This window comes from Diceros bicornis, chromosome 6 (genome assembly GCF_020826845.1).
Source record: "Diceros bicornis minor isolate mBicDic1 chromosome 6, mDicBic1.mat.cur, whole genome shotgun sequence".
Taxonomy (NCBI): domain Eukaryota; kingdom Metazoa; phylum Chordata; class Mammalia; order Perissodactyla; family Rhinocerotidae; genus Diceros; species Diceros bicornis.
Window position 1 is genome coordinate 63314847 of NC_080745.1, and position 25919 is coordinate 63340765.

Below are 25919 nucleotides of genomic sequence, written 5' to 3' on the forward strand. Positions count from 1 at the left end.
AATTAGAGTCTGGGGTGGCTGCCCCGAGTCTGTGTTTCTGTCAAGCCTGCGGGAGACCTGGGCGCACGGTCAGGTGCAGGTGTCCTGGGAGGACCCAGCTCGTGGATTCTGTTCCTCCCTAGCGGGAACTGGAAGGTCAGGCAGCCTCATAACGCCTCCACTCTTGCTCCTGATGCATGTTCTGCTTGAGGCGTGTCCCATTGGCATACTTGTCGTCTCTGTGCCAAACTCCTGGCGTTTTAATGTTCTAGTTATAATTCAGCTTTCACTGGCAATGGAGTGGTTTGATAGAAAGAATTTACCTTGCACCCTCCCCACCCCCAAACGCGCACTTGGGCAAGAGCTGTGGGGTTTGGGACAGGTCACATCCCCTCTCAGTGCCTCGGTTTCTCACCTGTAAGGTGAAGGGGCTAGGCTGAGTGACTTTAAGGTCACTCTCGCCTTCAGGATTCTGCCCTGATGGAGTGGCGCATGTCTGTGTGAAGTGCTTGAGGCATTTGACACCCAATGGGACAGAGTCTTGAGTGTCAGAAGTCAGGCTGTGCCATTTGGCTTACAGGCACCTGGCTGCCGGGCGGTGCTGGCCTGGCTCCTCCCTGCGGGACCCTCCTTGACAGCAGGGCTGTGGAAAGCACAGAGATGTGGGAGAGATGTCCTCTCTCTCCTCCCTGGAGTCCTGAGGTAGCAGGCGAGCGGGCCAGATACCAGAGACCTTTCTAGCAACCTCTGGGGAGTTCCTGTTTTATTTATTAGCCACCATCCTCCCTCTTCTGCCCCAGGAAAAGTGCTGACCCTGTGCTGTGCAGCTGCACAGGGAAGCAAGCATCCATCAAGCCCGCTCTTTGTCCCTGTCAAACTTAACCTCATTTAACCCCTGCATCCTCCTGAGCTGTGAAGTAGAGACCGAGAGTCCTCTGCATCGGGAGTTTTCAAAATCATAGCAACTTTATGAAAAAAAAAAAAATGATGATAACCCTTAATGCTTTTAATTGTGTAATTAAATATTATTAACTTGGCTTGATTACTAATTACAATAGCTACTATCTTTTAAGCACTGGGCAGAGTGGTCTCTGTAATCCTCACAGCAATCCTGTGAGGTGGGTGTTACGTCCTCTTTACAGATGGGAACAGCAAGGCTTAGAACAATGAGGTCGTCCACCTGTGTGTGCCCGCACTCACACTGGTGGTCAGTAGCCAAGGCAAACTCTCCACTGTCCATCTCTGAAGCCCATGTGCAAGTGAGTAGCCAGATTGCACAGAGAGGCTATAGTAACATGTCTCTTTACTCCTAATTATCCATAATCCTGGTTACCAGAAAACACGTGTAATCAAAGTTCCCTCTAGAGCTGGCAGCACTGGAACAGGCCAGGACTCTGTTGCCCTTGGGAATAAACACATCAGTGCATGGTGAAGATGGGAATATATTCACTACAAGAAAGAAACAGGCTGTAATTTTTAAAAACTCATATGGGGGCTGGCCCAATGGCGTAGTGGTTAAGTTTGCACGCTCCGCTTCGGGGGCCCGGGGTTCGCAGGTTCAAATCCCGGGCTCGGACCAACACACCACTCATCAAGCCATGCTGTGGCAGCATCCCACATACAAAATAGCAGAAGATGGGCACAGATGTTAGTTCAGAGCCAATCTTCCTCAGCAAAAAGAGGAGGATTGGCAACAGATGTTAGCTCAGGGCCCATCTTCCTCACCAAAAAAAAAAAAAAAAAAAAAAATTCTTATGAACTTAAAACAAGGAGAAGTGCAGTAATTTCCCCAGCACCTGATGTTTTAACTCTGCTTGTTGAAGTACAGTATTCTCTCCCAGCCAGCCTCAGAAGAGCGGCTCTTGGTTGTATGGCAGGTTGGATCCGGAGTAGACCCTGAGGATTTGGGGGTTCTGTTTGTAGTTGAGATCAGACAGGCCAGTTTCCCATCAGGAAATGGAACAGGGGGCCGGCTGGGGGAAGTCACCCGGGGTCAGGGGAAGAGTTGGTCAGTGCCCAGCCCTGGGATGCCACCGTTCGTCCTGCCTGGCTGCACGTGGCCGGGGGTCTTGGGCTGGAGGCACAGGGCAGAGAGCAGATAAAGATCCTGCTCCCCCTGAGTGCACTCCAGTAAATTTGTCCGTTGTGTGCAAGCGCAGTGAAAGCGCCCACTGTCTCTGCAGTTATGTGTGCCCCCTTGTCCACACTCACGACTGCCCAAGCAGGGGGGCCTCTGTGTAGGTTTATTTTTCTTGGCTGCACTTTTGTCTCTCCAGTGGCCATGAAGGTTCCAGGCCCTTGTGGGGCATGGTTTCTGACATCCAGCCCCTTATCCTCCAGCTGATTTCTTCACTGTATACCTCAGGGACTGGTTTTGTCCCTCCTGGATTCCCATCTCTGCCTTCCTCCCTCTCTTCCTTGCAGAGAATTCTTCCGCGCAGTTCCATCTGCTCCCTGTTGCTCCCCCATCTCTGATCTTGCCTCTCGCTTCTCCAGCTCCTCCCACTTTTCCTAAACTGCCTGCTCACTTCATTCACTCACTCATTGGGCAAACAGTTATTGAGACCTGCTGCATGCCAGACCCTGGGCCTGTCACCTGGATTCCAGAGATGGACTGGAGGTGGCCTCAGCCTCAGGGGGACAAACAGGATCATTGCAGAGAACTACAGTTACCCCAGGCTGGGCACCATCACGGAGCCAAGTACAGGGCTCCCAGAGGAGCCTCAATTCCTTCAATTCTGCCCAGGACCACCAGGGACCCAAGGTGCCCCAGGAGGGGATACAATTTAGGAAGCCTGGCTTGTCACTTAGCAACTGGCTCCACCCCTTTTCACCCCTGCACGCTGGAGCTGGGCCTGAGGGAATGAATGGGGAAGCAGGGCCCACGCTGTCAGGAGGCCACATGGGGAGGCCCCAGCTCAGCAGAGCTGGCCCAGCACTTGCCCTTCGAAGGTTTCTCAGGCTCTGAGGGTCATCCTGGGCTAAGTCTGACTATAAATACCTCACTTCCTGAAGGGATTACCTGGGCTCCGCCTCCCCTGGCTGCACCCTCCCCCGCTGGGCTGATCCTTCTTCTGGAGCCTGCTGTTCCTTCCGACCTCTTATCCCCTCCACCTGGTGCCATACTTCAGCCACATCTCTCCAGCCCAGTGCATCCCAGCTATGACTTCTGGGGTTGGAGGGGGAGAGAGACTGAGTCTGCATCCTGGCCAAAGGGCCCTTGCATCCCAGGCTGTTGGGAGAAGGAGGCCCTTGTCCCTTCTCCTACTGCCTGGAGCCTCATCTCTCACACCAGCCAGAGGAAGCCCAGACTTGTCACTTAATCAGTACTTCTGGAGAGAACACTATTGGCCTCATCCCTGGAGCAGAGACCTGGGGATAGAGCTTGGTAACGGAGTGTGGAAATAGAGCCTGGGAATTGTGCAGGTATAAGTAGGGCTGTCTCCTGGCTTGGGCGGACCAACTATCCTGGGAAATCTCTGGTTCCCTTGGCTGGTCTCAGACTTGGTGTCACATCCCAGTGGCTCAGTTATGCCAGTCCCTGAAGCCACAATAAGGATCTCTTGAGATCTGAGATCAAGAAGTGAAGAACTGACTTTTTTCTCATGCAGACTTTTGTCTTGCTTCCACTGCCTGCCCACTGCTGCTCTCAGCTCTAATTCCTCCCCCCTCCTCCCCCCTCATTCACTCTACGTTTCTCAGTTTCATTTTCAACTCGGAGGACCCTGGCTGAGAACCTGCACTGGGCCAGGCATGCTGTGAGGTCCTGGGATACTCAGAGGGAAGGAGCCAGGGCCTGTTGTCCTTCCTTGGGTTCTTGAGAATCCCCTCTTTTGTGTAGTCATTCTGAATTAAGCAGTGTGAATCAGGTGGTGGGAGTACACATACACGCATGCACGCACGCACGCTCATAGAGGCACACCAGCTCTAGGCAAGTTGGAAAGGGCCTTTGGTGTTGTCTCTCCCACTGTTCTCTCAGGGCCCTCCCTTGGGGCTGGTATCACCAGACACCATTCATTACCGTGGCCAAACCACAGCGTCCACCATCATTATCCTCCCCCGACCCAGACATGGTGCCCTCTTGCTCTCTACTTTCTTTACTCTCCAAATCTGCTCTCAGCAGCAACTTTGGAGGCTATCCGTTGAACTAACTTAAGGTGTGGATAAGCAGCCATTTCCACTTCTGTTCTGCTCTGTTTATAAGTGGGGTTCTTCAGTCAGAATCACGTCTGTACCCCTGCTCAGCCCCTACGACTCTGATGCAGTGGGGCTGAGGTGGACCCTGGGAATCTGCCCTTTTAACCAGCACGCCAGGAGATCCTAATGCAGGTGGTGTTCCGGAAAACCCTTTGAGACCCCAGCTTTTGCCTCTGTACTCAGAAACATACCTTCTCTGCTTAGTCCAACCCTGCCCACCACAATCACAGAAACCCATGATTTTCGTGGGTATCTTGTACCTCCCTATGCAGGTGTGTACCTTCACTACAGAATGATCTTTTGTTGTTTTTTACGCTCTCTTTTGTCAACTGCATTAAGGATAAGGACCGTTTCTGTTACTCTGTCTTTAACCTGGAGCTTATCTAGAACAGGTGGAGACGTAAGTAGAAACCACTAGATGTTCCTGCTGCCGAAACCAGCAGAGCCTGCCTTGGCCCTGGACAGAGTCGCCCAGAGCTGCCAGCAACTGAAATCCTAGAGGCTGTGGGCCTTGGGCTTTCGAGCTCCCTACCACCTTCAAACCCCCTCACTCAGCTCCCCAAACGCCTGTTACTTTTCCGTGGCTGCTCCCCGGAACTTTGTGTACTTTTTTCCCTTGTTAACAACTTTCATTGTATTATTCTTATTACTAAAGTAATAAATGCTTGTTATAGAAAACTTGGAAAATATAAGCAAAATATACATATATGTATATAATGGGTAACTGCCAATGAGATATAACCACTGTTAATATTTTGGTATAAATCCTTCCATTCTTTTTAATCTATATAATTTTACATACTTTTTTAGAAACAAAAGCTGGCTCACAGATCACCTGTTTTCACTGTATCCTGGACATTTCCCATGTTACTCAGCATCCTGCCACCCCATCACAGAACGGCTGCCCCGGATGCACAGGTTCTATTTAGCCTTTCTCCTGGTGGTGTGTGTTTAGTTTGTTTCTAGCTTTCCTCTGTCTAAAACCATGCTGAGTTAAACAGCTTTGTAGAGAAACCTTCACCGCACACTTGTGATTATTAGAATACATTCTTAGAAACCAAATGGCTGAGCCACAGGGATGCACATTTTTAAGTTTTTTGGTACCATACCAAATGCCTTCCGGAAAGTTCGAACCGATTTGTGCAGTGTATAAGAATGTTCACACCCTTTCTACTGCATAGTAGTTTTTGACTCAACTAACTATAAAATATCATTTTTTTTTTAAGTAAATGAAATTAAAAATATTCGTCATCAGTTTGCTTTTATGTTTGGATTCAAAGCTTCCTTTTCTGTTTTTGTCTCTATCTGTGCCTAAGATTGTAAGCATCAGTGGGTAGGGATCCAGACATTTTGGCATGTCTTTTATACATGCTTGCCTTGGGCCTGGAGAACTTTCTGGATATTTTTATGCTCTACTTGACTCATGAAGGGAGCCAGCACCCAGCCTAGAGGTGCTGCGGCTGCCCCCTGCTGGCTCTGAGGTGCAGAGACGGCTGAGAAAGCGATGGCTGGGTTCCTGTTGCTCTTTTCTTACCTTAGCCCTTCCCTTCCCACCACCATCACCCCATTCTAATATTTTCATTCCAAAATGCCCAGCATGGAGGGTGAGGAATTTTCAACTCCTGTATCCTGAGTGACTGCAGATGCTGTTAATACTGGGAGAGGCTCACTCACATTGTGTCCACTGTGGGTGAGAGTGTGTCTGTGACAGTTAGGAAAGCGTGCTGCTGTCTGTATGGAGGGGAGGGGACTCTGAAAGCGAGGTACGCCAGCAAGGTACGCGTGGCCTCCTGAGATGACGACTTTGAAAGATGACACCACTGGGCTATGTTTATTTTAGAGAGTGAGATACATATATACACAGTTACACATCAGGTGTCATGGGGTCACCAGTCCAGCAACCTCAATTGTCAGGAACAGAACCAAAACCTGGCCATTTATGGGTGGGAGGTAGCTGAGCAGGAACAACAGATGTCCCGAAGCCTAGTCTCTTTCTTCGTTAGGAAACCTCTTTCTTAGAACCGGATGCTCTCAATTCTAACCATGCCGACAAGCTTTCTCAACCCTCAGCAGATTAGGAGTGGCCCATTAGCTGGACCTGACCTCTACAGAGGAGCAGCAGATGGATGGAGAACAGCAAGAAGTGACATCTGGCAAAGAGGAAGGAGATGGGAAAACTGTAGAAATCAGCTTAAGAACTTAAAAAGCCATGACGTCCAGGTCATTGAGTGGAGGGGCAGAAGTCCCACACCCCACAGGGTATCACTACATAATGACTGTAAATCCCGATGGATCAAAGCTCTTGTTAGGGAGCCATCAATGTTAGAGGATCAAAGAGAAAAGGAGTCAGAAATTATGAAGCAGAGCTACTTCCTTGATCCAGGCAGAAACACGTCCAGGCCAGACGTCCACAAAAAACACGTGGACAAAACCATGGTCTGTTTCGCCAGTGCCTCCTTCCTGTCTTTCATGCTTAAGCCTTTGATTGATTCGGTTTTGATTTTTGTGGCTCGCGTGAGGTAGGGATTCTGTTTCCTGTTTTCTTATATGGATAACCTGTAGTCCCAACACCATTTGTCAGTAGTCCATTGTAAAGAAGAAGCCCCCGTGTTTCTCCTCTACTGCTTGCACAGAATACTTCTGACACCAGTTGTGTGGGTGTTTTTCCCACCCCAAGTAATCCTCCAATCTTCTGTGGACACCGACTGGTGTCCTGCAATTCCATTCTATTCTGACACTACCCAGAGTTAGCACAGACCCCACAGGTTAAGGGCTCAGTCCCACAAGACTGCCCCTCGCTTCCGATGCCAATCGTAAGTAGTGGGTCCCCAGGTTACCCACAGCTTCTGTCCAACTTGGCTACAAGTCGGAGGTTCCCATGACCCCCTCCTTGGGTTAGATAATTTGCTAGAGCAGCTCACAGAACCCAGGAAAACAGTTTACTTACTATTGCCAATTTATTACAAAGGTTATTTTAAAGGATACAGATGAACAGGCAGATGAAGAGATACATAGGGCAAGGTCTGGAAGGATCCTGAGCACAGGAGCTTCTGTCCTCGGGCTTGGGATACACCACTCTCTCGGCACATGGATGTGTGCACCAACCTGGAAGCTCTCCAAACGCCATGCCTCTGGGATTTTTATGGAGGCTTCATCACGTAGGCGTGATCAATTATTAACTCAATCTCCAGCCCCTCTCCCCTCTCCCCTCTCCAGAGAATGGGGGGTGGGGCTGAAAATTCCAAGCTTATCATGGCTTGGTCTTTCCGGTGACCATCCCCCATCCAGGAGCCCACCAAAGATCACCTCATTAGAACAAAAGAGGTATGTATCACCCAGGAAATTCTGTATCAGACATTCCTATCACTCAGGAAATGACAGGGTTTTCTGAGCTCTGTGTCAGGAACCAGGTCAAAGACCAAATATGAGCGGGAATCGAGGGCAGAGACCGATATATATATGTCTTATTACTTCATAACCATCTTACACATGTGTGTGCACACGTGTGCACACACACACCCACACACCCCCCATCTGCGTTGTTCCTTCTCACTTTGAGCACATTTCTGTACATCCTGGTTCTATTTCTGGGCTCTGTTCTACTCCGTTGGCCCATTTGTCTCTTGTTCTAGTACTACATTGACTACAGCTTTATAATTAGTGTTGTTAATGGTAGTGCAAGTTCTCCCACCTTATTCTTCTCTAGGAGTATCTTTGTTCTTCTGTATAAACTTTAGAATCAGCTTGCCATGTTCCTTGAAAAAAACCTCCCACTTAGGAATTTTTTTGGAATTGCATTAAATTTATAGATCAGGTTAGAGGAAACTGGACATCTTAATGATCTTGTTGAGCATTGCTTCATCCCCATTCTTCCTATTGTATCCTTCTGGAAAGTCTGATTAAAAATGTTAGACCAGGGGCCAGCCCGGTGGCGTAGTGGTTAAGTTCGTTGCACTCCACTTCGGCGGTCTGGGTTCGCAGGGTCAGGTCCTGGGCACAGACGTGTACCACTCATCGTGCCATGCTGTGGCGGCGACCAACGTACAAAATAGAGGAAGATTGGCACAGGTGTAGCTCAGGACCAATCTTCTTCAAGCAAAAAGACTAAGATTGGCAACAGATGTTAGCTCAGGGCCAGTCTTCCTCACCAAAAAAAAAAAAAAAAACCAAAAGTTAGACCATCTGAACTTCAGTTATTATATTTTTCATTTCTACAAGTTTTGTGTGGTTCTTTTAATTTCTGGTTGGTCCTTCTTTATAATCTCTTTTTCTCTGTTCGTATTTTTAAGACTCTCTTATTTCTTAAACTCGGCATTTCATAATCTGTGTCTGATAAATCCCATATCTGAAGTCTTTGTGAGTCTGACTCTGCTGATTTTGCTGGCTCTGGCTCATATTGCCTTGTTTCCTTATATTTTGTGATTTTTTTATACCTATGAACTTATTATTTATTTTCCTTGCAACTTTATCTCAGGAATTCTCTGAGGCCTCTGTTTGAAGTTGTTTTCCTACAAAGAGGATTTGCATTTCCGTCTGCTAACCCAGGAACACTTTAAATTAAATGTCTGGCTTGAGAGTTTTCTGCCTGCACAGGTATTAGTGGCAAACCCACAGGAGGGCTGTTTGTGGATTCCATTCTGACATGAAACCCTCACTCTTGTCACATGACCTCAGGCAAGTCATTTAATCTCTTTGCGCCTGTCCCATCGTGTCTGTGAAAGAGCAATAATAACACCTCCACCTAAGGCTATCGCAGGGATGGAATGGGATAATGTATATAAGGTGCTTGCATGGGGTTCCCTACACAATGAGTAGCCAGCAAATGTCATTCTCCTCCCTTGAGGAGCCCCCCGCTCCTGCTCAGCCAGTAGGGGCAGCCTGATGGCAGCCCCAGCCTTAGTCCCTCCTCGCCTGTAGGATCTGAGTTATAGTGGGAGCCGAGTGCTTTAGGCCTCACCCCTGGGGCTCATTCTGCCTTCAACTTTGAGGTGACTGAGCCTCCTAAAGCATTTGAGAGATGTTCCTGCCCTCACTTTTTTTTTTTTTTTAAAGATTTTATTTATTTATTTTTTCCCCCCAAAGCCCCAGTAGATAGTTGTGTGTCATAGTTGCACATCCTTCTAGTTGCTGTATGTGGGACGCAGCCTCAGCATGGCCGGAGAAGCAGCGCGTCGGTGCGAGCCCGGGATCCGAACCCGGGTCGCCAGCAGTGGAGCGCGCTCACTTAACCACCAAGCCACGGGGCCGGCCCCTGCCCTCACTCTTGACCGTGGTCTCGAGTTGTCTTAGAGGTCCCTTGGGGCTAGGTACCAAGAAAAATGACAGTTCACAGAATTGTTTTCTTCTTCAGATGCTGTAGGGATTTTTTGGTTGGTTGGTTATGATTTTTTTAAAAAAATTCTTTGTAACTATATGGTGGAACACTAATATCAAGACATTACACTTGTTTATAATTTTTGATCCTGAGAATAAACATTGACAGTAATATAAGTTTGAAATAAACAAAAAGTTGTATATTGGGCATGAAAATGTTTTAAATCCTTTCTGTAACAAGGAATATAAAAAAATAAATTTGATAGTGTGAACTCAACTATATTGAGAAAAATGGGGAAAAGGAAGCTGAAAGGAAGTATTTCAAAGTATCAGCAGTGGTTACTTCTGAGTAGTAGAATTCTTGAGTCATTTTTTTCCCCCATGGCAGCGTGGTACAGATAGTGGCCAGAGGGTGCCCTTGGGAGTCAGAAAGTCTTGGGTTAAATTGGTACCTGTGTGGCCTGAGACCAAGGACAAGCTCTCTGGGTCTTAGTTTCCCCACCCATGGGGTTGTTTTGAGCATCAAATGCATAATGGGTCTAAAGTGCCTAGCCTGCGATCTGGCCCAAGCTGGCTCCGTAATGGTGGCAGTTATTATATTTACACATGTACATTCTTTCCAGATTTTTAAAAATTGAACATGGACTATCTTATAATCAAAGAAAGAGTAAAATTGAAACTTAACAGCAGCAACAACAACAAAGGCAGTATATGCTTTGCTGACAAAAGTATTTTATATCCCCAGGTTGGGTGTGTGCAATTTCCAGACTCTTCCCTGACTCCAAGGAAGGGCCCATAGACCTAAATACTTAGGAGCCACTGCCTTGGGGTGCCAGGCAGGGAGAGGCTGGGGAGAGGGTGGAATTGGCTTTGGAGATGCTGAGCCTCTCCCTTCTGTCCTGCCCAGGACGCAATGAGCCCCTGAAGAAGGAGCGGCTCAAGTGGAAGAGCGACTACCCCATGACCGATGGGCAGCTGCGGAGCAAACGGGACGAGTTCTGGGACACGGCACCTGCCTTCGAGGGCCGCAAGGAGATCTGGGACGCCCTCAAGGCCGCAGCCTACGCAGCTGAGGCCAATGACCACGAGCTGGCTCAGGCCATCCTGGATGGAGCCAGCATCACCCTGCCTCATGGTGAGCGGGCAGGGCAGGGGCTTTATCCCCACTGGAGCGAGGGGGCAGTCAGTGCCATTTAGGGTGGAGGAGAGCCTGTGGCCAGCCGCACATCAGGAGTTTCTGTCCAGGCTGGTCGGCAGCAAGTGCAGCTATTCACTTGTTCATTCAAGCGACTCTTACTGAGCGTGGACCAGGAGCGGGACACACAGAAAAACGAGACACAGTCTCTGCTTGCCTAATGAGGGGATAGAAAGGCACCAACAAACCTCAAAGCAGTGTGATGAGAGCAAGGTAAAGGTTTCTCAGGGCACTCTGGAATCCCAGAACATCTGAGGTACTAACCTTCTATTGGGTGCTTATTGTGTGCTGGGCACTGAGCTAGAAGCTTCTGCTGCATTATCTCATTTAAGTCCAAAACAGCTCTATGGGGCCGTGTAAAGTAGAGGGTAACAGTGGAACTCTGGAGTCATAGACCTGGGTTTAACACGAGTGTCTCTATTTCCTAGCTATGACCTTGAGCAAGGAGCTTCTCAAATTTAAAGCCTCAGAGACTTAGAGCTGTAAAGTGGGGATACCTACCTCATAGGGTTGTTAGGATTCAGCAAGACACGCATAACATCACTTAGTCCAATCCCACACTTAGTAGGTGCTCAAGGCACAGTAAATATGTTTCTCCATGCAATACATTGTACGTGTAAGGAAACTGAGGCCATCTAGGGTATAAGCCATGAAGAGCAGGGCCTCTGCTATTTCATTCATCCTTCTAACCCCAGCACCCAACACATATACTCAGGAAAGAGCTGTTAAATGAACAAATGGAAAGTTAAGTAATTTGCCAGGGTTGAAGGAGCCGGTACCTGGTGGAGCCAGAATGCCAGCCCAGGTCTTCCTGACTCTACCTTGAGCTCCTGCCAGCTGTCCCAGGGAGATCTGACTGTTGGGTGGCTTTGGGGACTGTGGGGTGGCCGTGACAGGTATATTAGTCTGCTCGGGCTACCATAACAAAATATCACAGATTGGGCGGTTTATTAAACAACAGAGATTTATTTCTCACAGTTCTGGAGGCTGAGAAGCCCAAGATCAAATTTGGTTTGGCTGATTTGGTTTTTGATGACAACTCTCTTGGCTCATGGACGGCCACCTGCTCACTATGTCCTCACATGGTGGAGAGAGACAGCTCTCTGGTGTCTCTTATAAGGACACTAATCCTGTTAGATTAGGGCCTCATTCCTATGACCTCATTTAACCTTAATTACTCCCATATAGGCCCCTGTCTCCAAATACAGTGACCTTGGGGGTTAGGGCTTCAACATACAAATTTTGGAGGGGGACACAATTTAGTCTATAACAGTGGGTCCCCCAGCAGACTCTGCCTGCTCTGCCTTTCCCACAGGCACCCTCTGTGAATGCTATGATGAGCTGGGCAATCGCTACCAGCTGCCCATCTACTGCTTGTCGCCACCCGTGAACCTGCTGCTGGAGCACACTGAGGAGGAGAGCCTGGAGCCCCCCGAGCCCACACCCAGCGTGCGCCGCGAGTTCCCGCTGAAGGTGCGCCTCTCTACGGGCAAGGACGTGAGGCTCAGTGCCAGCCTGCCCGACACAGTCGGGCAGCTCAAGAGGCAGCTGCATACCCAGGAGGGCATTGAGCCATCCTGGCAGCGATGGTTCTTCTCCGGGAAGCTGCTCACAGACCGCACGCGGCTCCAGGAAACTAAGATCCAGAAAGATTTTGTCATCCAGGTCATCATCAACCAGCCCCCACCACCCCAGGACTGATGAACCCACGGACCCCTGGGCAGAGAGGCCAAGGAGGGCCTCTGTGGGGCTGAGAGGCCTCCCGGCTGGAGCACTAGGCCCCCCAACCCTGCTGCTGCCTTCGAATGCTGTTTTTTTCTTCAGGAGCACCTCCCTGCTGTATGGCTGCTGGGCAAGCCGTGAAGGGACCCTGCCTCCCAGGGGCACTGTGGGCCACCTGTGCCCAGCACACAGGAGGCAGTGTGCTGCCACGCACAGGCCTTGCCAACCTTGTCAGAGAAAAGGCAAACTGGGGCCCTCCAGCCTGCCTCTCTCCTGTGGCAGGTTCGAGCCACGAGGGCCAGCCTAGAGGCCCCTGGAGCCCAGATCTCTCATCTGGTGCTGCCGGCTGTGCTCACTCCAGTTTTCTGCTCAGGGTCTGAAGCAGCTGCTGTCTCCTTCCCCTGCCCCCACCCCCTGACTCTGCCCTGGGCACAGTGCCTGTCCCCCGGAGGGGAGAGGACCAGACGGCCCATGAGCCCCAGGGGCGGGAAACCTGAGGCCGGCCTCTGCCTCTCCCTGCCCCCAGCACAATTGGCAGAGATGAGGCGGGTGGCCGGATGGCTGGGCTGTTGTGGCAGGGATCTGCACAGGGCCATCTCCTGGCTGTCACCCAAGTGGTGGGGGATCTGCAGCCTGGTGGAGGCCCCACAGCAGGTCCCTGTGTACAGACGTATCTGCATATTTATCAATAAAGCCTTTTGCTCCTTCCTTCTCTCTTGCTTCCTTCCAAGGCTTTGCCTTGGGGTTCTCCTGTGGCTCTGTGGAGCCCCCTGGAGCCAGTTCTTGTGTGGGAGCAGGTGGGTGCAAGGCTTCCCCAGCTGCTCTGGGCGCAGCAGAGAGGACGGTGGAGCGAGCCTTGAACTGCTTGCATTCTAGGCCCTGGGTTTTCACGGGTCCTCAGGAACAGCCACTTAACCTCTGAACCCAGTTTGCTTATCTTTAAAGTGGAGATGATGCCACCTGTCCTGCCTCCTCCCTCAGTTGCTCAGAAGATTAAATGGGATCACAGACGTGAAAGTGCTTTGAAAACAAAGGCTACGTCTCAGGAAGGCGGTGTTCGTGACCTGCTGGTCTGCTCCTGCAGCAGGAGGGTGTGGGCTTCCAGCTCCAGCCCCGTGAGCCAGCCCGCAGGATGGCGGTGTGTGCAGAAATCCTGGACACTGCACCTTTGGTGATATTAAAGCAAAATCTCTGACCAATTTAGATGATGAGCATGTGTTGGCTTACCAGCAAGGGAACTGGAGAGAAACGGGAGCCGGTTCCTGCACTTCCTGCGGGTAAAGTGTGCGTATAAGCAGAGAGGGGGATCTCAGATAGGGTTGTTTAGCTCAGGAGCTCAGGACAGGCCGCGTGAGCATTACAAAACCGCAGAGCTGTGGCATCTATGGTTCACTGGCAGGTGGAACCTGGGTCATGGTGACCCAGGGCTCGCTCCCACGGTTCCAGGTGTGGAACTGAGCAAGTACAGTGCTGCTTTTTCTCCAGTTGGGAGTGTTTTTCTTTCTGAGTGAGCATGGCCAGACCCCTGTCAGGGTGGCCTAACAGGGAAACCGGCAAGGGAAGGATGATCAGTTGTAGCCGGTGTCCTCGTCAGCTGGGCTTGGCACTGCGCTCTGGCCCTTCCAGTGGCTTCCTGAGACCCCTCTTGAAGCAAGACCCCGTAAGTCCAGCAGAGGCTCCCTGAGGACTTACCCTGATGGGGTGAGGTTTGTCAGGGACTAATGGACATGCAGCCAAATGCAGTAATGCTTCACTAGGGGGCGCTGTGGGACCCCAAAGAGGCAAAGGCCTGTGTGAGCTGTGGGCAAAGAGGGAGGCAGCTGCCCTGACCCCCACCCACTGCCCTGGCACTCCAGCCCGGACAAGGCAGATCTGCCCCTTTCCAAAGCCAGCAGGGCCTGTTCACGGGACTGCCTGGGGACTCAGGCCCATCTTGGGTCCCCACATTTGGCTTTCAGGCCCCCTCACTGGCACTTGCTGGACACAGTTTCCAGGTGTCCAGCAGGTGGCACTGCCATCAGGGATAGGGGCAGCCAGCGGGTCCTTTGTGTAGTCCAGCTGCCCTGGCTAAGGCCCAGCTGGGCCCAAGCACTCATGACAGCAGCTGGGCAGGCTCCTTCCTGCAGCCCCTGCTCTCGCGGTGCTGTGTCCTCCGGCTGCAATAGGCCAGGGGTTGCAGAGGCAACTGTCCCTGCCTCCCCCTGCCCTTTGGGGCTGCCCGGGGTGAAGGTGACAGGTGGGGAAGGCAGGTGGAGAAATGGGCCAGTGAGCTCATGGCAAAGGCGCCTGGTGGGGCGGGGTGGGGCGCCCTGGCCTATAAAGCCCCCAAGGCCCTGTGGCCTGCAGAGGCGGGTTACAGACGGCACCATGGCCGACTCCGAGGCGGTGCAGAGGGCCACGGAGCTTATCGAGCAGCGGCTGGCGGAGGAGGAGGAGAATGAGGTATGGGCAGGGGTGTGGGGACCCAAGGGGGTTAGAGGGAGATCCAGCTCTGCTGTTAAGGGAAAGGGGAGCCTGGCTGCCACACTTGGGGTGGGGAGGGGACAGGTGTTCCAACTGGTTCCATTCCTGCCCCAGGTGTTCCTGGCAGAGGGGTTTGCTGACAGTGGGAGACTAAGGCTTCAGTCCCAAGAACTGAGAGACTGTGAAGTGGGCGAGCCAAGCTAGACTCCCCGAGACCCTACCCACCCACCTGGGCTTCAAGGAGATGGGCCAGGCTGCACAGACCAGGACAGCTGGGGCACTGCCTGGGAATGCGGGAATGTGGAGCCCTGAGGTCCCCTAGCTGCTGAGTGGGAGGCTGGGACAGGAGATACTCCAGTGTTTGGCCCCTGAAGAAGACTAGAGACTGGGAGCAGAGCGAGGGAGGGACGCTGGAAAAGGAGACATGGACTTTCCCAGGACTGCCAGCCACGCTTGGGGAGGCCTTGGGAGCATGGGGCTCTAGGCAAGTGCATTTTCTCTGAGATAAAGAAATGGGGGGTGTGTGTGTGTGGAGGGTATGGACTTGTCCTACTCTTCATTTTATTTAAACTAATACTTGACCTAGAGTCTGCTATGCCAAGCGCCCGGTGCTCTGAGGAATGAGAGGATCAGTACCGGGCCTCCTGGTAGCAACCCCTCGCTCATTTTAGCCACCATTTGTCGGGTGCACAGTCAACTAAGAAACAAGGCAGAGTGAAGAAATGGTGAAATAGGGGTGTTAAATCAGAAGTGAAGGAGCACAGAGGGTGGGGGAGTCATTCCCACTGTGGGCCCTCGAGGACTTCTCCCTGAACAGTATGGCATTTGAGCTGGACCCTCAAGGAAGGTGAGTGAAAATCAGGAGTGAGGAGGGTATTCCAGGCTAAGGAAATGACAGGCACTGACAACAGGGTGAGTGAAGCGTGACTGTTATGAGAGAGTCTGGTGGTAGAGGCTAAGGCTAGGAAGGGAGGTAGGGCATGAACTAGAGAGGGCCATGTGAGCGATATTTATTCCATGGGCAGTGGGGAGCCACTAAGTGTTGTTGAGTGAGGGAAAATGGTGCCATCTGACCTATTTTAGGAAGGCAATTCTGACAGCCCTGAGAAGGACTTGTTGGAGGGGGAAAGACTGGCCCTGACAGGAATGGAAGGGAGGAGATAAATCGGTTTAGAGATAGACTCCATTCAAAAAAGGCAGAGGGACTGAATGGGGGTGAGGAAGATGGAAGGATCAGGACTCCAGGGGAAGAGGAGATGAGGACCAGGGAAGGGAGTGCAGTTTGTGGGGGAAGAGCTTGGCCTGAGCCCGCTGAGCCCTGGCTGGGCCTCCCTGGATCTCCAGGAATCCACAGGAGGGCATATGCACATGTGCTGCGCAGTGCCAGGCAGATGAGTCATGCTGCTGTGCCATCTCTGGAGTGCAGCCACTGGACACAGAGACCTTCGGCAAGGGGACACAGAGCAGTCCTCATCCACTCATTCATCCAACAAATAGAGCAGCAAAGCTATGCCCACAGAGCCAGCCTTCCCACCGAGGGTCTCCCGCATGCAGGACTCTGTACTGAGCACTGGGCGGGCATCCTCGCATTGAATCTGTACGATCATCTCTGAAGTAAGGTGGGAGTTTTGTTTTGTTGTGTTTCACCAACTAGCATCCAATTCAGTAAACGCTTATTGAACACCTACTGTATGCAGCCCACAAAGACAATCTGAAGTGAGGGGCTACAGAGTCTGGGTAAGGCGTGGGTGGGCATTAGAGTCCCTAGTTGTTTCCACCAGGCCCCAGCCCAGCAGGGTTCTCAGAGGAGAGCCGCTGTCCAGCCTGCACCCCCTTCCTGGGGTGGGAGAAGAAGGAGGGCCCCAAGACCAGCCCAGGGGCTGGGGCTTTGTTTTGGGGAGCTTACTGGGTCAGGTCATCACTGAGGACTTAGTGGTGGGCAGAGATGCTAAGCCCTCCTGCCATCATCCATTAACTCATTTTATTCTCCAAACATTTGCTGAGCACCTACTATGTGCTAGGCCCTGTCACGGGGATACCAGGATGATTAAGACCCAAGCCCACCCTCTGGATGCTCCATGAGGAGCCCAGCCAGGGTGCCACATGTGGCAGTAGCTGCAGCCCTAGGTTGTCCCTTGTCCCTGGAAGAAGATGCAGTGTTTCAGGCAAGGCCAGCACTGGGGAGACCTCAAACCACGTAAGCCCAACATGGAAGAGAGAAGCCAGTGGACAACAGGACATTTGAAGTAAAGACCCGGGAAATCAGCCCTCAAAACGACCCTTGAAGAGTATAACACTGGAGCCCGGTGCGAAATGCGAAAGGCAGCTGAGAGCTCTGTAAGGGTGGCCTTTCCTCCCCAGCTGCCATCTTACTCAGCACCCTCCAACCTCACTGTCCCCGGTGCACGGGGACTTCAGAGACAGGGGCGCCAGCACTCCACAAGCAGTGTTCTCCTTCAGAAGAGAGAAGGAGACAGGAGGAGTGCCCACGCGAGTCGGAGCTACAAACGGAGAGGGCCGTGGAAGGAGTTGCACCCCTATTATTACAACGAGAGTGAGGTTAATACTTAGAGTTTACTTCAGCCTGAAAGCTGGGGGGTTGTGGCTCCCATCCCTTAGGTTTTCTGAGAGCAACAGTTTCCAAGCTCTAGGATTTCATGGATCAGTAAAATCTGAGGGAAAAACGTTGGTATCTGACATAAAGTTGCCAAATTTTTGTATTGCCAAGTAAGCCCATTTAAAAATAACTACCATCTCTTATCACAATTATTTCATCAAAGTGAATTTTTAACGCCAAAAAATAGTAATAATGTCGGTGCTTGAACACGTGAGTATATTTAAGTCCATGAAAACTCATTCCAGTAGTCCTTAATCTTGTTTTGCTGGGAACCCAGAGCAGTCAGCGGACAGGTGACTGAGCTGGGGTTGGGGCTGAGGCTGCGGTGGACAGCCCTGCTCTGGCCTGGGGCCCTCCAGGACCACCCAGGAGTGGGGCAGGTGAAGGGCTCTGAGGTCACACAGCAGGAGATCCTTGGGGGTGTCCTTGGAGTGGTTGGGGGAGAGGCTGCCTGCCTCCCCAGGCACTGCAGGCAAGCCCTGGAGCACGACCTCTCCTTGGCTCACCAGAAACTCCGAGGAACCACCCATGGAAAGAAGCTGCCCCTGGACATGCTGGTGCTGGAGGATGAGAAGAACCACGGAGCTCAGAGTCCGGCCTTACAAAAGGTTAAGGTAAGCGCCAGCAGAACGCAGTATCTGTGCTCAGGACAGTCCGGGCAGTCATGGCCTTCCTCTTCCTATTGTGGTCCACGAACCAGCAGCTCGGCACCCCCTGGGAGCATGTCAGCAGCATCTGGCCCCACCCTACACCTGCTGAATCGGAACCTGCACGAGTACAAGATCCCAGGGGACTCATTTTGGAAGCCCCAGTGATAAGGCAGCCATACAGCAGGACATGATGCAGGGGTTAAGGGGCTGAGGGAGCCTGTGTGTGCTGAGATCTCCATGCTGATAAGAGAAAGCCAGTTTCCAGACCTCCATGTGGAAGATGATCCCATAGGACGCATGTCTGAAAGGGCATCAAGCAGACCATGACAGAAGTTACCTCTGAGAGAGAAGGCTTTCTCTTCATACTTTTTATGCTTCTGTATTACTTTTTTTAAAATTTTTTAATTTTTGTTTTCTGTGAGGAAGATCAGCCCTGAGCTTACATCCGATGCCAGTCCTCCTCTTTTTCCCGAGGAAGACTGGCCCTGGGCTAACATCCGTCCCCATCTTCCTCCACTTTATAGGGGACGCCGCCACAGCATGGCTTGACAAGGAGTGCGTCAGTGTGTTCCCGGGATCCGAACCTACGAACCCGGGCTGCCGCAGCGGAGGGCGCGCACTTAATCACTACGCCACGGGCCGGCCACTTATTTTTTATTTTTAACGTTAATTATGTATTACTTTCATGATCATACACACACAAATGGAATGGCATGGAGAGCCGATCCGGATCCTGTTGTGACGGCCTGGGTTAAGAATTGCCTCTGAGATTCCTTCATCAACTCCCCACCCTATGTGGGGCCTTGAAGCTGGGCAGTTTTGAGGCAGCCGCCTCAAGCCTCCCTTGGCCCCCGATCTGAGACATCCGTGTCCTGGTCTCATCTGCTTTTCCTTGTCCTGGGCAGGAGAGCTAGACCTGGATTCTTTCTCTCTTGAGACGGTCTCCCTATCCTCCCTCTCAAGCTTAGCTCGGGGTGAGGAGCGCAGCTAAGCCCCCAAACTCTGTGTCCCAGCACGGGGGTTGATGGGCCGTTCCCACGCAGGGCCAAGAGCGTGTGCGGAAGACATCCTTAGACCTGCGGCGGGAGATCATCGACGTGGGCGGGATCCAGAACCTCATCAAGCTGCGGAAAAAACGGAAGCAGAAGAAGCGAGAAGCCCTGGCCGCCCCCCAGGAGCCGCCTCCAGAGCCCGAGGAGATAGTAAGGGTCCCGAGGACGACACCTGTGTGGGTAGGGGGAGACCGGGAGGGCCTGGGATCGCTGCGGGGCGGCCCTCCATGGCTGCATTCACGCCCTCCAGACCGGTCCTGTGGACGGCGAGACATTCCTGAAAGCGGCGGTGGAGGGGAAAATGAAGGTCATTGAGAAGTTCCTGGCCGATGGGGGTTCCCCTGACACCTGCGATCAGGTGATATTCCCACCCGCCCCTGCGCCTGTGCCTGCCTCCCTTTCAGAGTTGCCACGCCCACCCCGCCCACTTGTGGGCCTGTTTGAGAACTGGCATCCGGTGTCCTTTGGGAGGAAGGCGCTGGGAAGATTTGGGATGCCCCCTTCCCCACACAGGAATTTATCTAAATCCTTAGACCCTTTTCAACTTGAACCACTTCCAGAGTAACAAATGTCAGGGGGTTTTTTAGAGAAGAAAGAGGAGTGGAATCAAATAAAAAGAGCCCAAGACCAGGAGATTTGGGCTGGAGTCCCATCTCTGCCACTCCTTTGCTTTGTGACCTGCGGCTAGGCCCATCACTTCTCCGTGCCTCAGTTTCTTCCTCTGTGAAATGGCCTACTTCCTTTAGCACATGTTACGGGGATCAAATGGAATATTAGCACCTCGATAAGTACTTATTGAATGAATGAAAAAACTATAAAGCACATGCTAGGATATGATTTTTGCGTCACGTTGCATCATGTCATACTTCCTGTTTAAAATTATTTTTATTTTATTGTGGTAAAATATATATAACATGAAATATGCTTTTTTAACCATTTTAAGTGTACAATTCAGAGGCATTAATTACATTTGCAGTGTTGTGTGACCATCACCACTGTTTTCAAAATGATTCCCATCACTCATCGAACTTCTTTTTGTTTTCCCTGAAACTACCTCTTTCACACTTCATAGGGCGCTCTCTCACACTGGGATTAAGCAAATTAATGGTCACCCCCTTCAGCCTGCGTTATTGTAGGCTTTGACTGCATGTCCTTTCCATTCTTTAGACTCCAGAGTCTTAATCCTGTTGGTCCATCTAAGCATCTCCTACCTCTGAGTACTGTGCTAGGTGCTGGGGGTACAAAAAAGAAAAAGACAAGGGTTGAGAGTAGCTGGGAGACTGGTGCAGAGCCAGCTCATTAGAATATGGAAAGATATGCCCTGGCCTGAGTGTGTCAAGAGACCAAAGCAGAAAGCTGATTGCATTGGGAAGGGATGAAGTTCATTCCTTCTTTGAATCAGTAATCAGTAATCCAGTGCACCTGCCCATCCTAGGCACTCAGGGGAAATAGAGTCAAGTGAGACTCGGCCCGCCCTTGAACACTCTCTCACAGTGGAGTGTTGCCTATGCCCTTGGGATAGCTCTGGCCTAGAGCTTTCAAGAAGATGATGGCACTTGAGCTGCATCTTGATGGAGTTGCAAGAATTCATCAAGCACTCACAGGGAGTGAGGGCAAAGTGGGCATTCTGGCACAGAGAACAGCCTGTGCAAAGGCCTGGCTTGATGTGTTTGGGGGGCAGCGAGAAGGTTGGAGTCTCCAGGGCGGAGGAGAGCTCCAAGGCTGGGCTGGGTAGAGCATGAAGGAGCTAGCAGACATGGAAGATATGGGGACCCATCACAGGAGTTAGAATCGAGCTGGGGTAAGGCCTGGGTCTCAGCTTGGCTGGGAGATGAGCTCAGGCCTGGGACCACAGGTCAGGCCCTGACAGTCTCTCTGCGGACAGTTCCGTCGCACAGCACTGCACCGAGCTTCCCTGGAGGGCCACATGGAGATCCTGGAGAAGCTTCTGGAGAGTGGGGCCACTGTGGACTTCCAAGATCGGGTGAGCAAGAGGGCAGGTATTGGGTGGGAGGTGGGAGGTGGGTCCAGCACCAGTAGACTCCCTCTCCCTGCAAACCTGTGCCAACGTGGGACACAAACAGGCTGCCTCGGGGGCCAGGCCCCACCTTTAGTGGGTTGTATGACCTTGGGCAGGCCTCCTCTCCTCCTGGAGCCTCTTCTGTAAATCTGGCTTGGCCTAGATGGGCCCCAAGGGTTCTTCTGCTCTGCTTGATCCATTGCCCAGCCACTGGAGTACCCCTGTCCCTTCCCTGACCCTTCCCCTGGATATCTCCCTGCCCTCTTGGCTGGAATCCTTTCCCCCAGGGCACTTTCTTCCCTGAAGCTCTGCGATTAGGCCCCATCCTTCTCCTCTAGCTGGATTGCACAGCCATGCACTGGGCCTGCCGTGGGGGCCACTTGGAGGTGGTGAAACTTCTGCAAAGCCGAGGGGCAGACACCAATGTGAGGGATAAGGTGAGGCAATAATGCTCACAGATATTGGGGTGGCTGTGGGGCAAGGGGGTGGGAGACAGAGGGCAGAAAAGCCCAGGAAGGCAGGAAGATAGTGAGCCAGTCTGGCTTCTGGAGTGGCTGTAGAGCCTAGGAGTGGATCCCTGCCATCAACTGCAGGCCCTTGGAGACCACGATTTGGAGATGGGAGCAGGAAGAGCAGAGGAGAGGGGAGGAGAAGAGATCCACTATCTTGGGGGCTTTGGGATTGCCCCAAAGATGCAGGATTTGTTCATCCATGCAATCCTTCATCATCCTTCTTTTTTTTTTTTTTTCCTTTTTTTTTAATACATAGTACTTTTTTTTAAAATTTTTTATTTATTTATTTTCTCCCCCAAAGCCCCAGTAGACAGTTGTATGTCATAGCTGCACATCCTTCTAGTTGCTGTATGTGGGACGCAGCCTCAGCATGGCCGGAGAAGCAGTGCGTAGGTGCGCACCCGGGATCCGAACCCCGGGCCGCCAGCAGCGGAGCGCACGCACTTAACCGCTAAGCCACGGGGCCGGCCCTATTTTTCTTTTTTTTAATTTTATTTATTTATTTTTTTAAATTTTTTCCCCCAAAGCCCCAGTAGATAGTTGTATGTCATAGCTGCACATCCTTCTAGTTGCTGTATGTGGGACGCGGCCTCAGCATGGCCAGAGAAGCAGTGCGTATGTGCGCACCCGGGATCCGAACCTGGGCCGCCAGCAGCGGAGTGCGCGCACTTAACCACTAAGCCACGGGGCCGGCCCCATCATCCTTCTATCTATCTGTTTATCTGTCCCTCCATCTATCCATCCATTCATTTATTCATTCGTTCATTTATTTATTCATCCACAATTTTTATTCATTCATTCCTTTGTATGTAACCGTGAACAAGTGACAGCCTCTGAGCCTCTGTTGCTCATCTGTAAAATGTCTTACAGTATAGATTAGATGAGGAAATGTATGTAAATTACTTATTTTTTCAACATAAGACTAATGTTTTGTGAGCTTTTGCCATGCCCATCGGATAGTCTTCTCTCAATAAATGGCATCTGTTAAAATTAAAAGAAGGACAGAAGAGTGAGCAGTTGCTCGAAGCTGGGTGAGAGGGGAATCACAGAAGGCATCCCGGAGGAGGTGGCACGTAATGCTTCAGAGTTAGGCCATTGGATAGGATGGTGGGGAACTGTAGCATCCCTGCCCCTCCAGGGCTCAGGCCTTGGCACTAGGACTGGGGGAGGGGTTAGGCTAGAGCTCAGACAGCCCCTCTCCCAGAGGCACCACAGTCCAGGCCCCTTCAGCCAGCAGTTCCTGCTACTCCCCACCCAGCTGCTGAGCACCCCCCTGCATGTGGCAGTCCGGACGGGGCACGTGGAGATCGTGGAGCACTTTCTGTCCCTGGGCCTGGACATCAATGCCAAAGACAGAGTGAGTGTCCGGGTTCCCTCTTGCCCAGCCCCACTGTAGGGGTACAAGCAGCCTGAGGGCTCCCCCATGCCCGTGTGGGCCATGCTGAGTGTCACACTGGGTCTAGGAAGGGGACAGCGCCCTGCACGACGCCGTGAGGCTGAACCGCTACAAAATCATCAAACTGCTGCTCCTGCATGGGGCCGATATGATGACCAAGAACCTGGTGAGTTCATTCCTTCCCTGACTCAGTAATCAGTGTGCGCTGCTTGCCCAGGCCTTGTGCTGGGCGCTCGGAGGAAATACAGAACTGAGCAGGATTCGTCTGGAACACTCACAGTGGAGGATCTCTCTGGGCCCCTGGGGATTTGGGGCCCACCCGGCTTCCCAACTCTCTCCGTGCTTCTCTATGGCCAGAGTGCAAGTGCAGAGAAGCAGCCAGGAGGGGCAGTAAGAGGGCTTCTCCAAGGCCCCCAAATGGACCACAGGGGGCCCTACTGTCCAGGTTCAGGGAGGCCAAAATCGTGGAGGGACAGAGCTGGAAGGAAGCTCAGCACTTGGTGGGCATGACCATTCCTAGCAGACTGTGTTGGTTCCTGGTGGTCCCTGAGTTCTCAGGATCCTGTGTCCCCTAGTCCAAGCTCTTCTTTGGGGTCCAGAGCAATCACAAAGGGTAGGAGAATGGGGGTCCCCCTGACTCAGGAAAGGCTACAGGGATAATATGAAAGTCAGGAAGATTTAGGGTGTAGATGAGGGCTTCTCAACCGCGGCATTATTGACATTTTGGGCTGGATAATTCTTTGTTATGGGGGGACTGTCCTGTGCATTGTAGGATGTTTAAGCAGCATCCCTGGCCTCTACTCAAGATGCCAGTAGTACCCCTTCCCTCTCAATTGTTATAACCAAAAATGCCTCCAGACATCACCAGTTGCTCTTGGTTGGGAACAACTGGCATAGATGAGGGCACCTCCTGGTACAGACTTCTGCACAGAAACCAGATCTCCTCTTGGTTCCTCCAGGCAGGAAAGACCCCCACGGACCTGGTGCAGCTGTGGCAAGCTGACACTCGGCATGCTCTGCAGCACCCCGAGCCAGCGTCAGAACAGAACGGGCTGGAGGGGCCTGCTGAGAGTGGGCGAGAGACCCCCCAGCCTGTGCCAGCCCAGTAAACACCTGCCCCAGCCCAGCTGGGCACCCCGCCTGGCCCCTGCGTGCAGCTGGAGGGTCATAAGAATGGCCCCCAGAGCTGATGACCCAGCCATTCCTCTGTGCACAACCCGGGAGAACCCACAAGCTACCGCAATAAAAAAGTCATTTTTGCTATGTGTGGTGTTTGTTTCTGTTTGTGTCTGAAATATTTAGGAATGAAGGAAGACTGGGAGCAAGGATGGGCTCAGGGAAGACGGGCATTGGAGCGCTTTGGCCCCCCTGAGCCAGCCCTGTGGCTATTCCTCCCGAGGTCTCGAGGTCTGTCTCCTTGCTTCTTCCCTGCCACACCTCCTCACAAGTCCCAGCATGAATCAGCTTTGCGATGCACTTGTCCTGGGCCCCCCTCCTGGTGACTGCTGTCCTGTGGGGCTATGTGTGGGCAGCACAGGCTTGTCACACGGCAGCCTTGGCAGGAGGAGCCTGGCAGTGAAGTGGGGCAGCCAAGGGACTGTGATCACAGGCAGCCTCTTATCCAGCCCTGCTGCACCTCCCACAGGGCAAGGCGAGCTCAGCCAATCGGCTCTGGCAACTGCGGAACTGCCAAGCGGAAGCTGGCAAGTTCCTGGCTCTAGGGCTGGGAATTGTGGGAGGAGGGCTCAGGCCTCATTGGAGGTGCCTTTTTTTGTCCAGACCCCAGGAACCAGCACTTTCTCTGGCCAGAGGAACACTGGGTTGTGGCATTTCTTCAGCTACCCCCCAGAGGGAAGGAGGGCCCCCCCCCGGGGCCTGTAGGCCTAGCCTCTGACCCTGGGGCCACACAGCCCAGGCCTGCCCCAGCGCCAACAAGTCAGGGGGCAGCAAATATTTAACTAGACACATTGATCATTAACAAGGGTAGGAAGGAGTCCAAACTCAGCCTCCCTCCGGGGCAGAGACCAGCTGGGCCTCATGCCTCCTGTGGAGATGCTGGGCCCCCGAGTCTGGTCCTCTGTGAGGCAGGGGCTGAGCAGGGGCCTGTGCAGGAACAAGGGGGCCTGGGCCTCAGGGGAGGGGAGGAAGGTGGACATCGCAGGCATCTACCCCCCTGTGACCACCCCCTTCACTGCCACCGCAGAGGTGGATTATGAGAAACTGGAGGAGAATCTGCACAAACTGAGCACCTTCCCCTTCCGAGGTAAGTGGGGCGTGTCCACTGTGGGAGTCGGGGGAGACGTGAAGGACCCCAGCTTCCTCAGCCAGAGACCAGAGGAGGGTACGCAGGCTCTGTGTCGACAGGGAAGTTGACCCTGTGCTCAGGGACAGTTGGGTACCCCAGGCGTCATTTTATTATGGCAGAGGAACAGGGGGCACTGGTCTGGAGTCAGGAGACAGGCGGGAAGCTACCTGCTGGCCTGTGATCTTGGGCTGACTCTCTCCTGCCTCAGTTTCCACAGCTGTTAACTGCTGCAGTCCCTTCTTAGCTGAGCATTATTATGGGGATCTGATTAGATAACAGGTGTGAAAGCCCTTGGCAACCAGGCAGTGTGCAGATGTGAGGGCAGCCGGGGGGTGTCAGGCAGCAGCCCAGCCAGTGGTTTCATCTCCCTTAAAGCTGTATTTGCACTCTCTCCTCTGGGCAAATTCCCCTTGGCAGAATTAATTTCTATTGTGGACCCTCCAACTCATTTCCCCCTTTACACGTGGGCCTCTCCTCTCTGAGGTCAGGAACCAGATC

At 52.2% G+C, this 25919-nt stretch overlaps 3 protein-coding genes across 4 annotated transcripts in view; all 3 read left to right on the forward strand.

Annotated features, from left to right (window-relative positions):
• Nucleotides 1–13113, forward strand: part of UBTD1 (ubiquitin domain containing 1) — a 51780-nt gene extending 38667 nt beyond the window's left edge. The window contains exons 2-3 of the mRNA XM_058543676.1: nucleotides 10397–10624; nucleotides 12000–13113. Coding sequence (XP_058399659.1) covers nucleotides 10397–10624; nucleotides 12000–12385 — 614 coding nt within the window. The 3' untranslated portion in view covers nucleotides 12386–13113. The remainder of the gene's footprint in view (nucleotides 1–10396; nucleotides 10625–11999) is intronic.
• Nucleotides 13114–14578: 1465 nt separating this feature from the next.
• ANKRD2 (ankyrin repeat domain 2) lies at nucleotides 14579–24361 on the forward strand. The gene is given in 10 exon segments (XM_058543679.1): nucleotides 14579–14757; nucleotides 14759–14848; nucleotides 17996–18100; nucleotides 19180–19338; nucleotides 19439–19546; nucleotides 21074–21172; nucleotides 21547–21645; nucleotides 22979–23077; nucleotides 23184–23282; nucleotides 24076–24361. Coding segments are annotated over 10 exon segments (1086 nt in total). The 5' UTR covers nucleotides 14579–14679; the 3' UTR covers nucleotides 24226–24361.
• An 807-nt stretch (nucleotides 24362–25168) lies between these two features.
• HOGA1 (4-hydroxy-2-oxoglutarate aldolase 1) overlaps nucleotides 25169–25919 on the forward strand; it is a 28024-nt gene continuing 27273 nt past the window's right edge. For both annotated transcript variants that reach the window (XM_058543680.1, XM_058543681.1), the window contains exon 1: nucleotides 25169–25379. In XM_058543680.1, coding sequence (XP_058399663.1) covers nucleotides 25169–25379 — 211 coding nt within the window. The remainder of the gene's footprint in view (nucleotides 25380–25919) is intronic.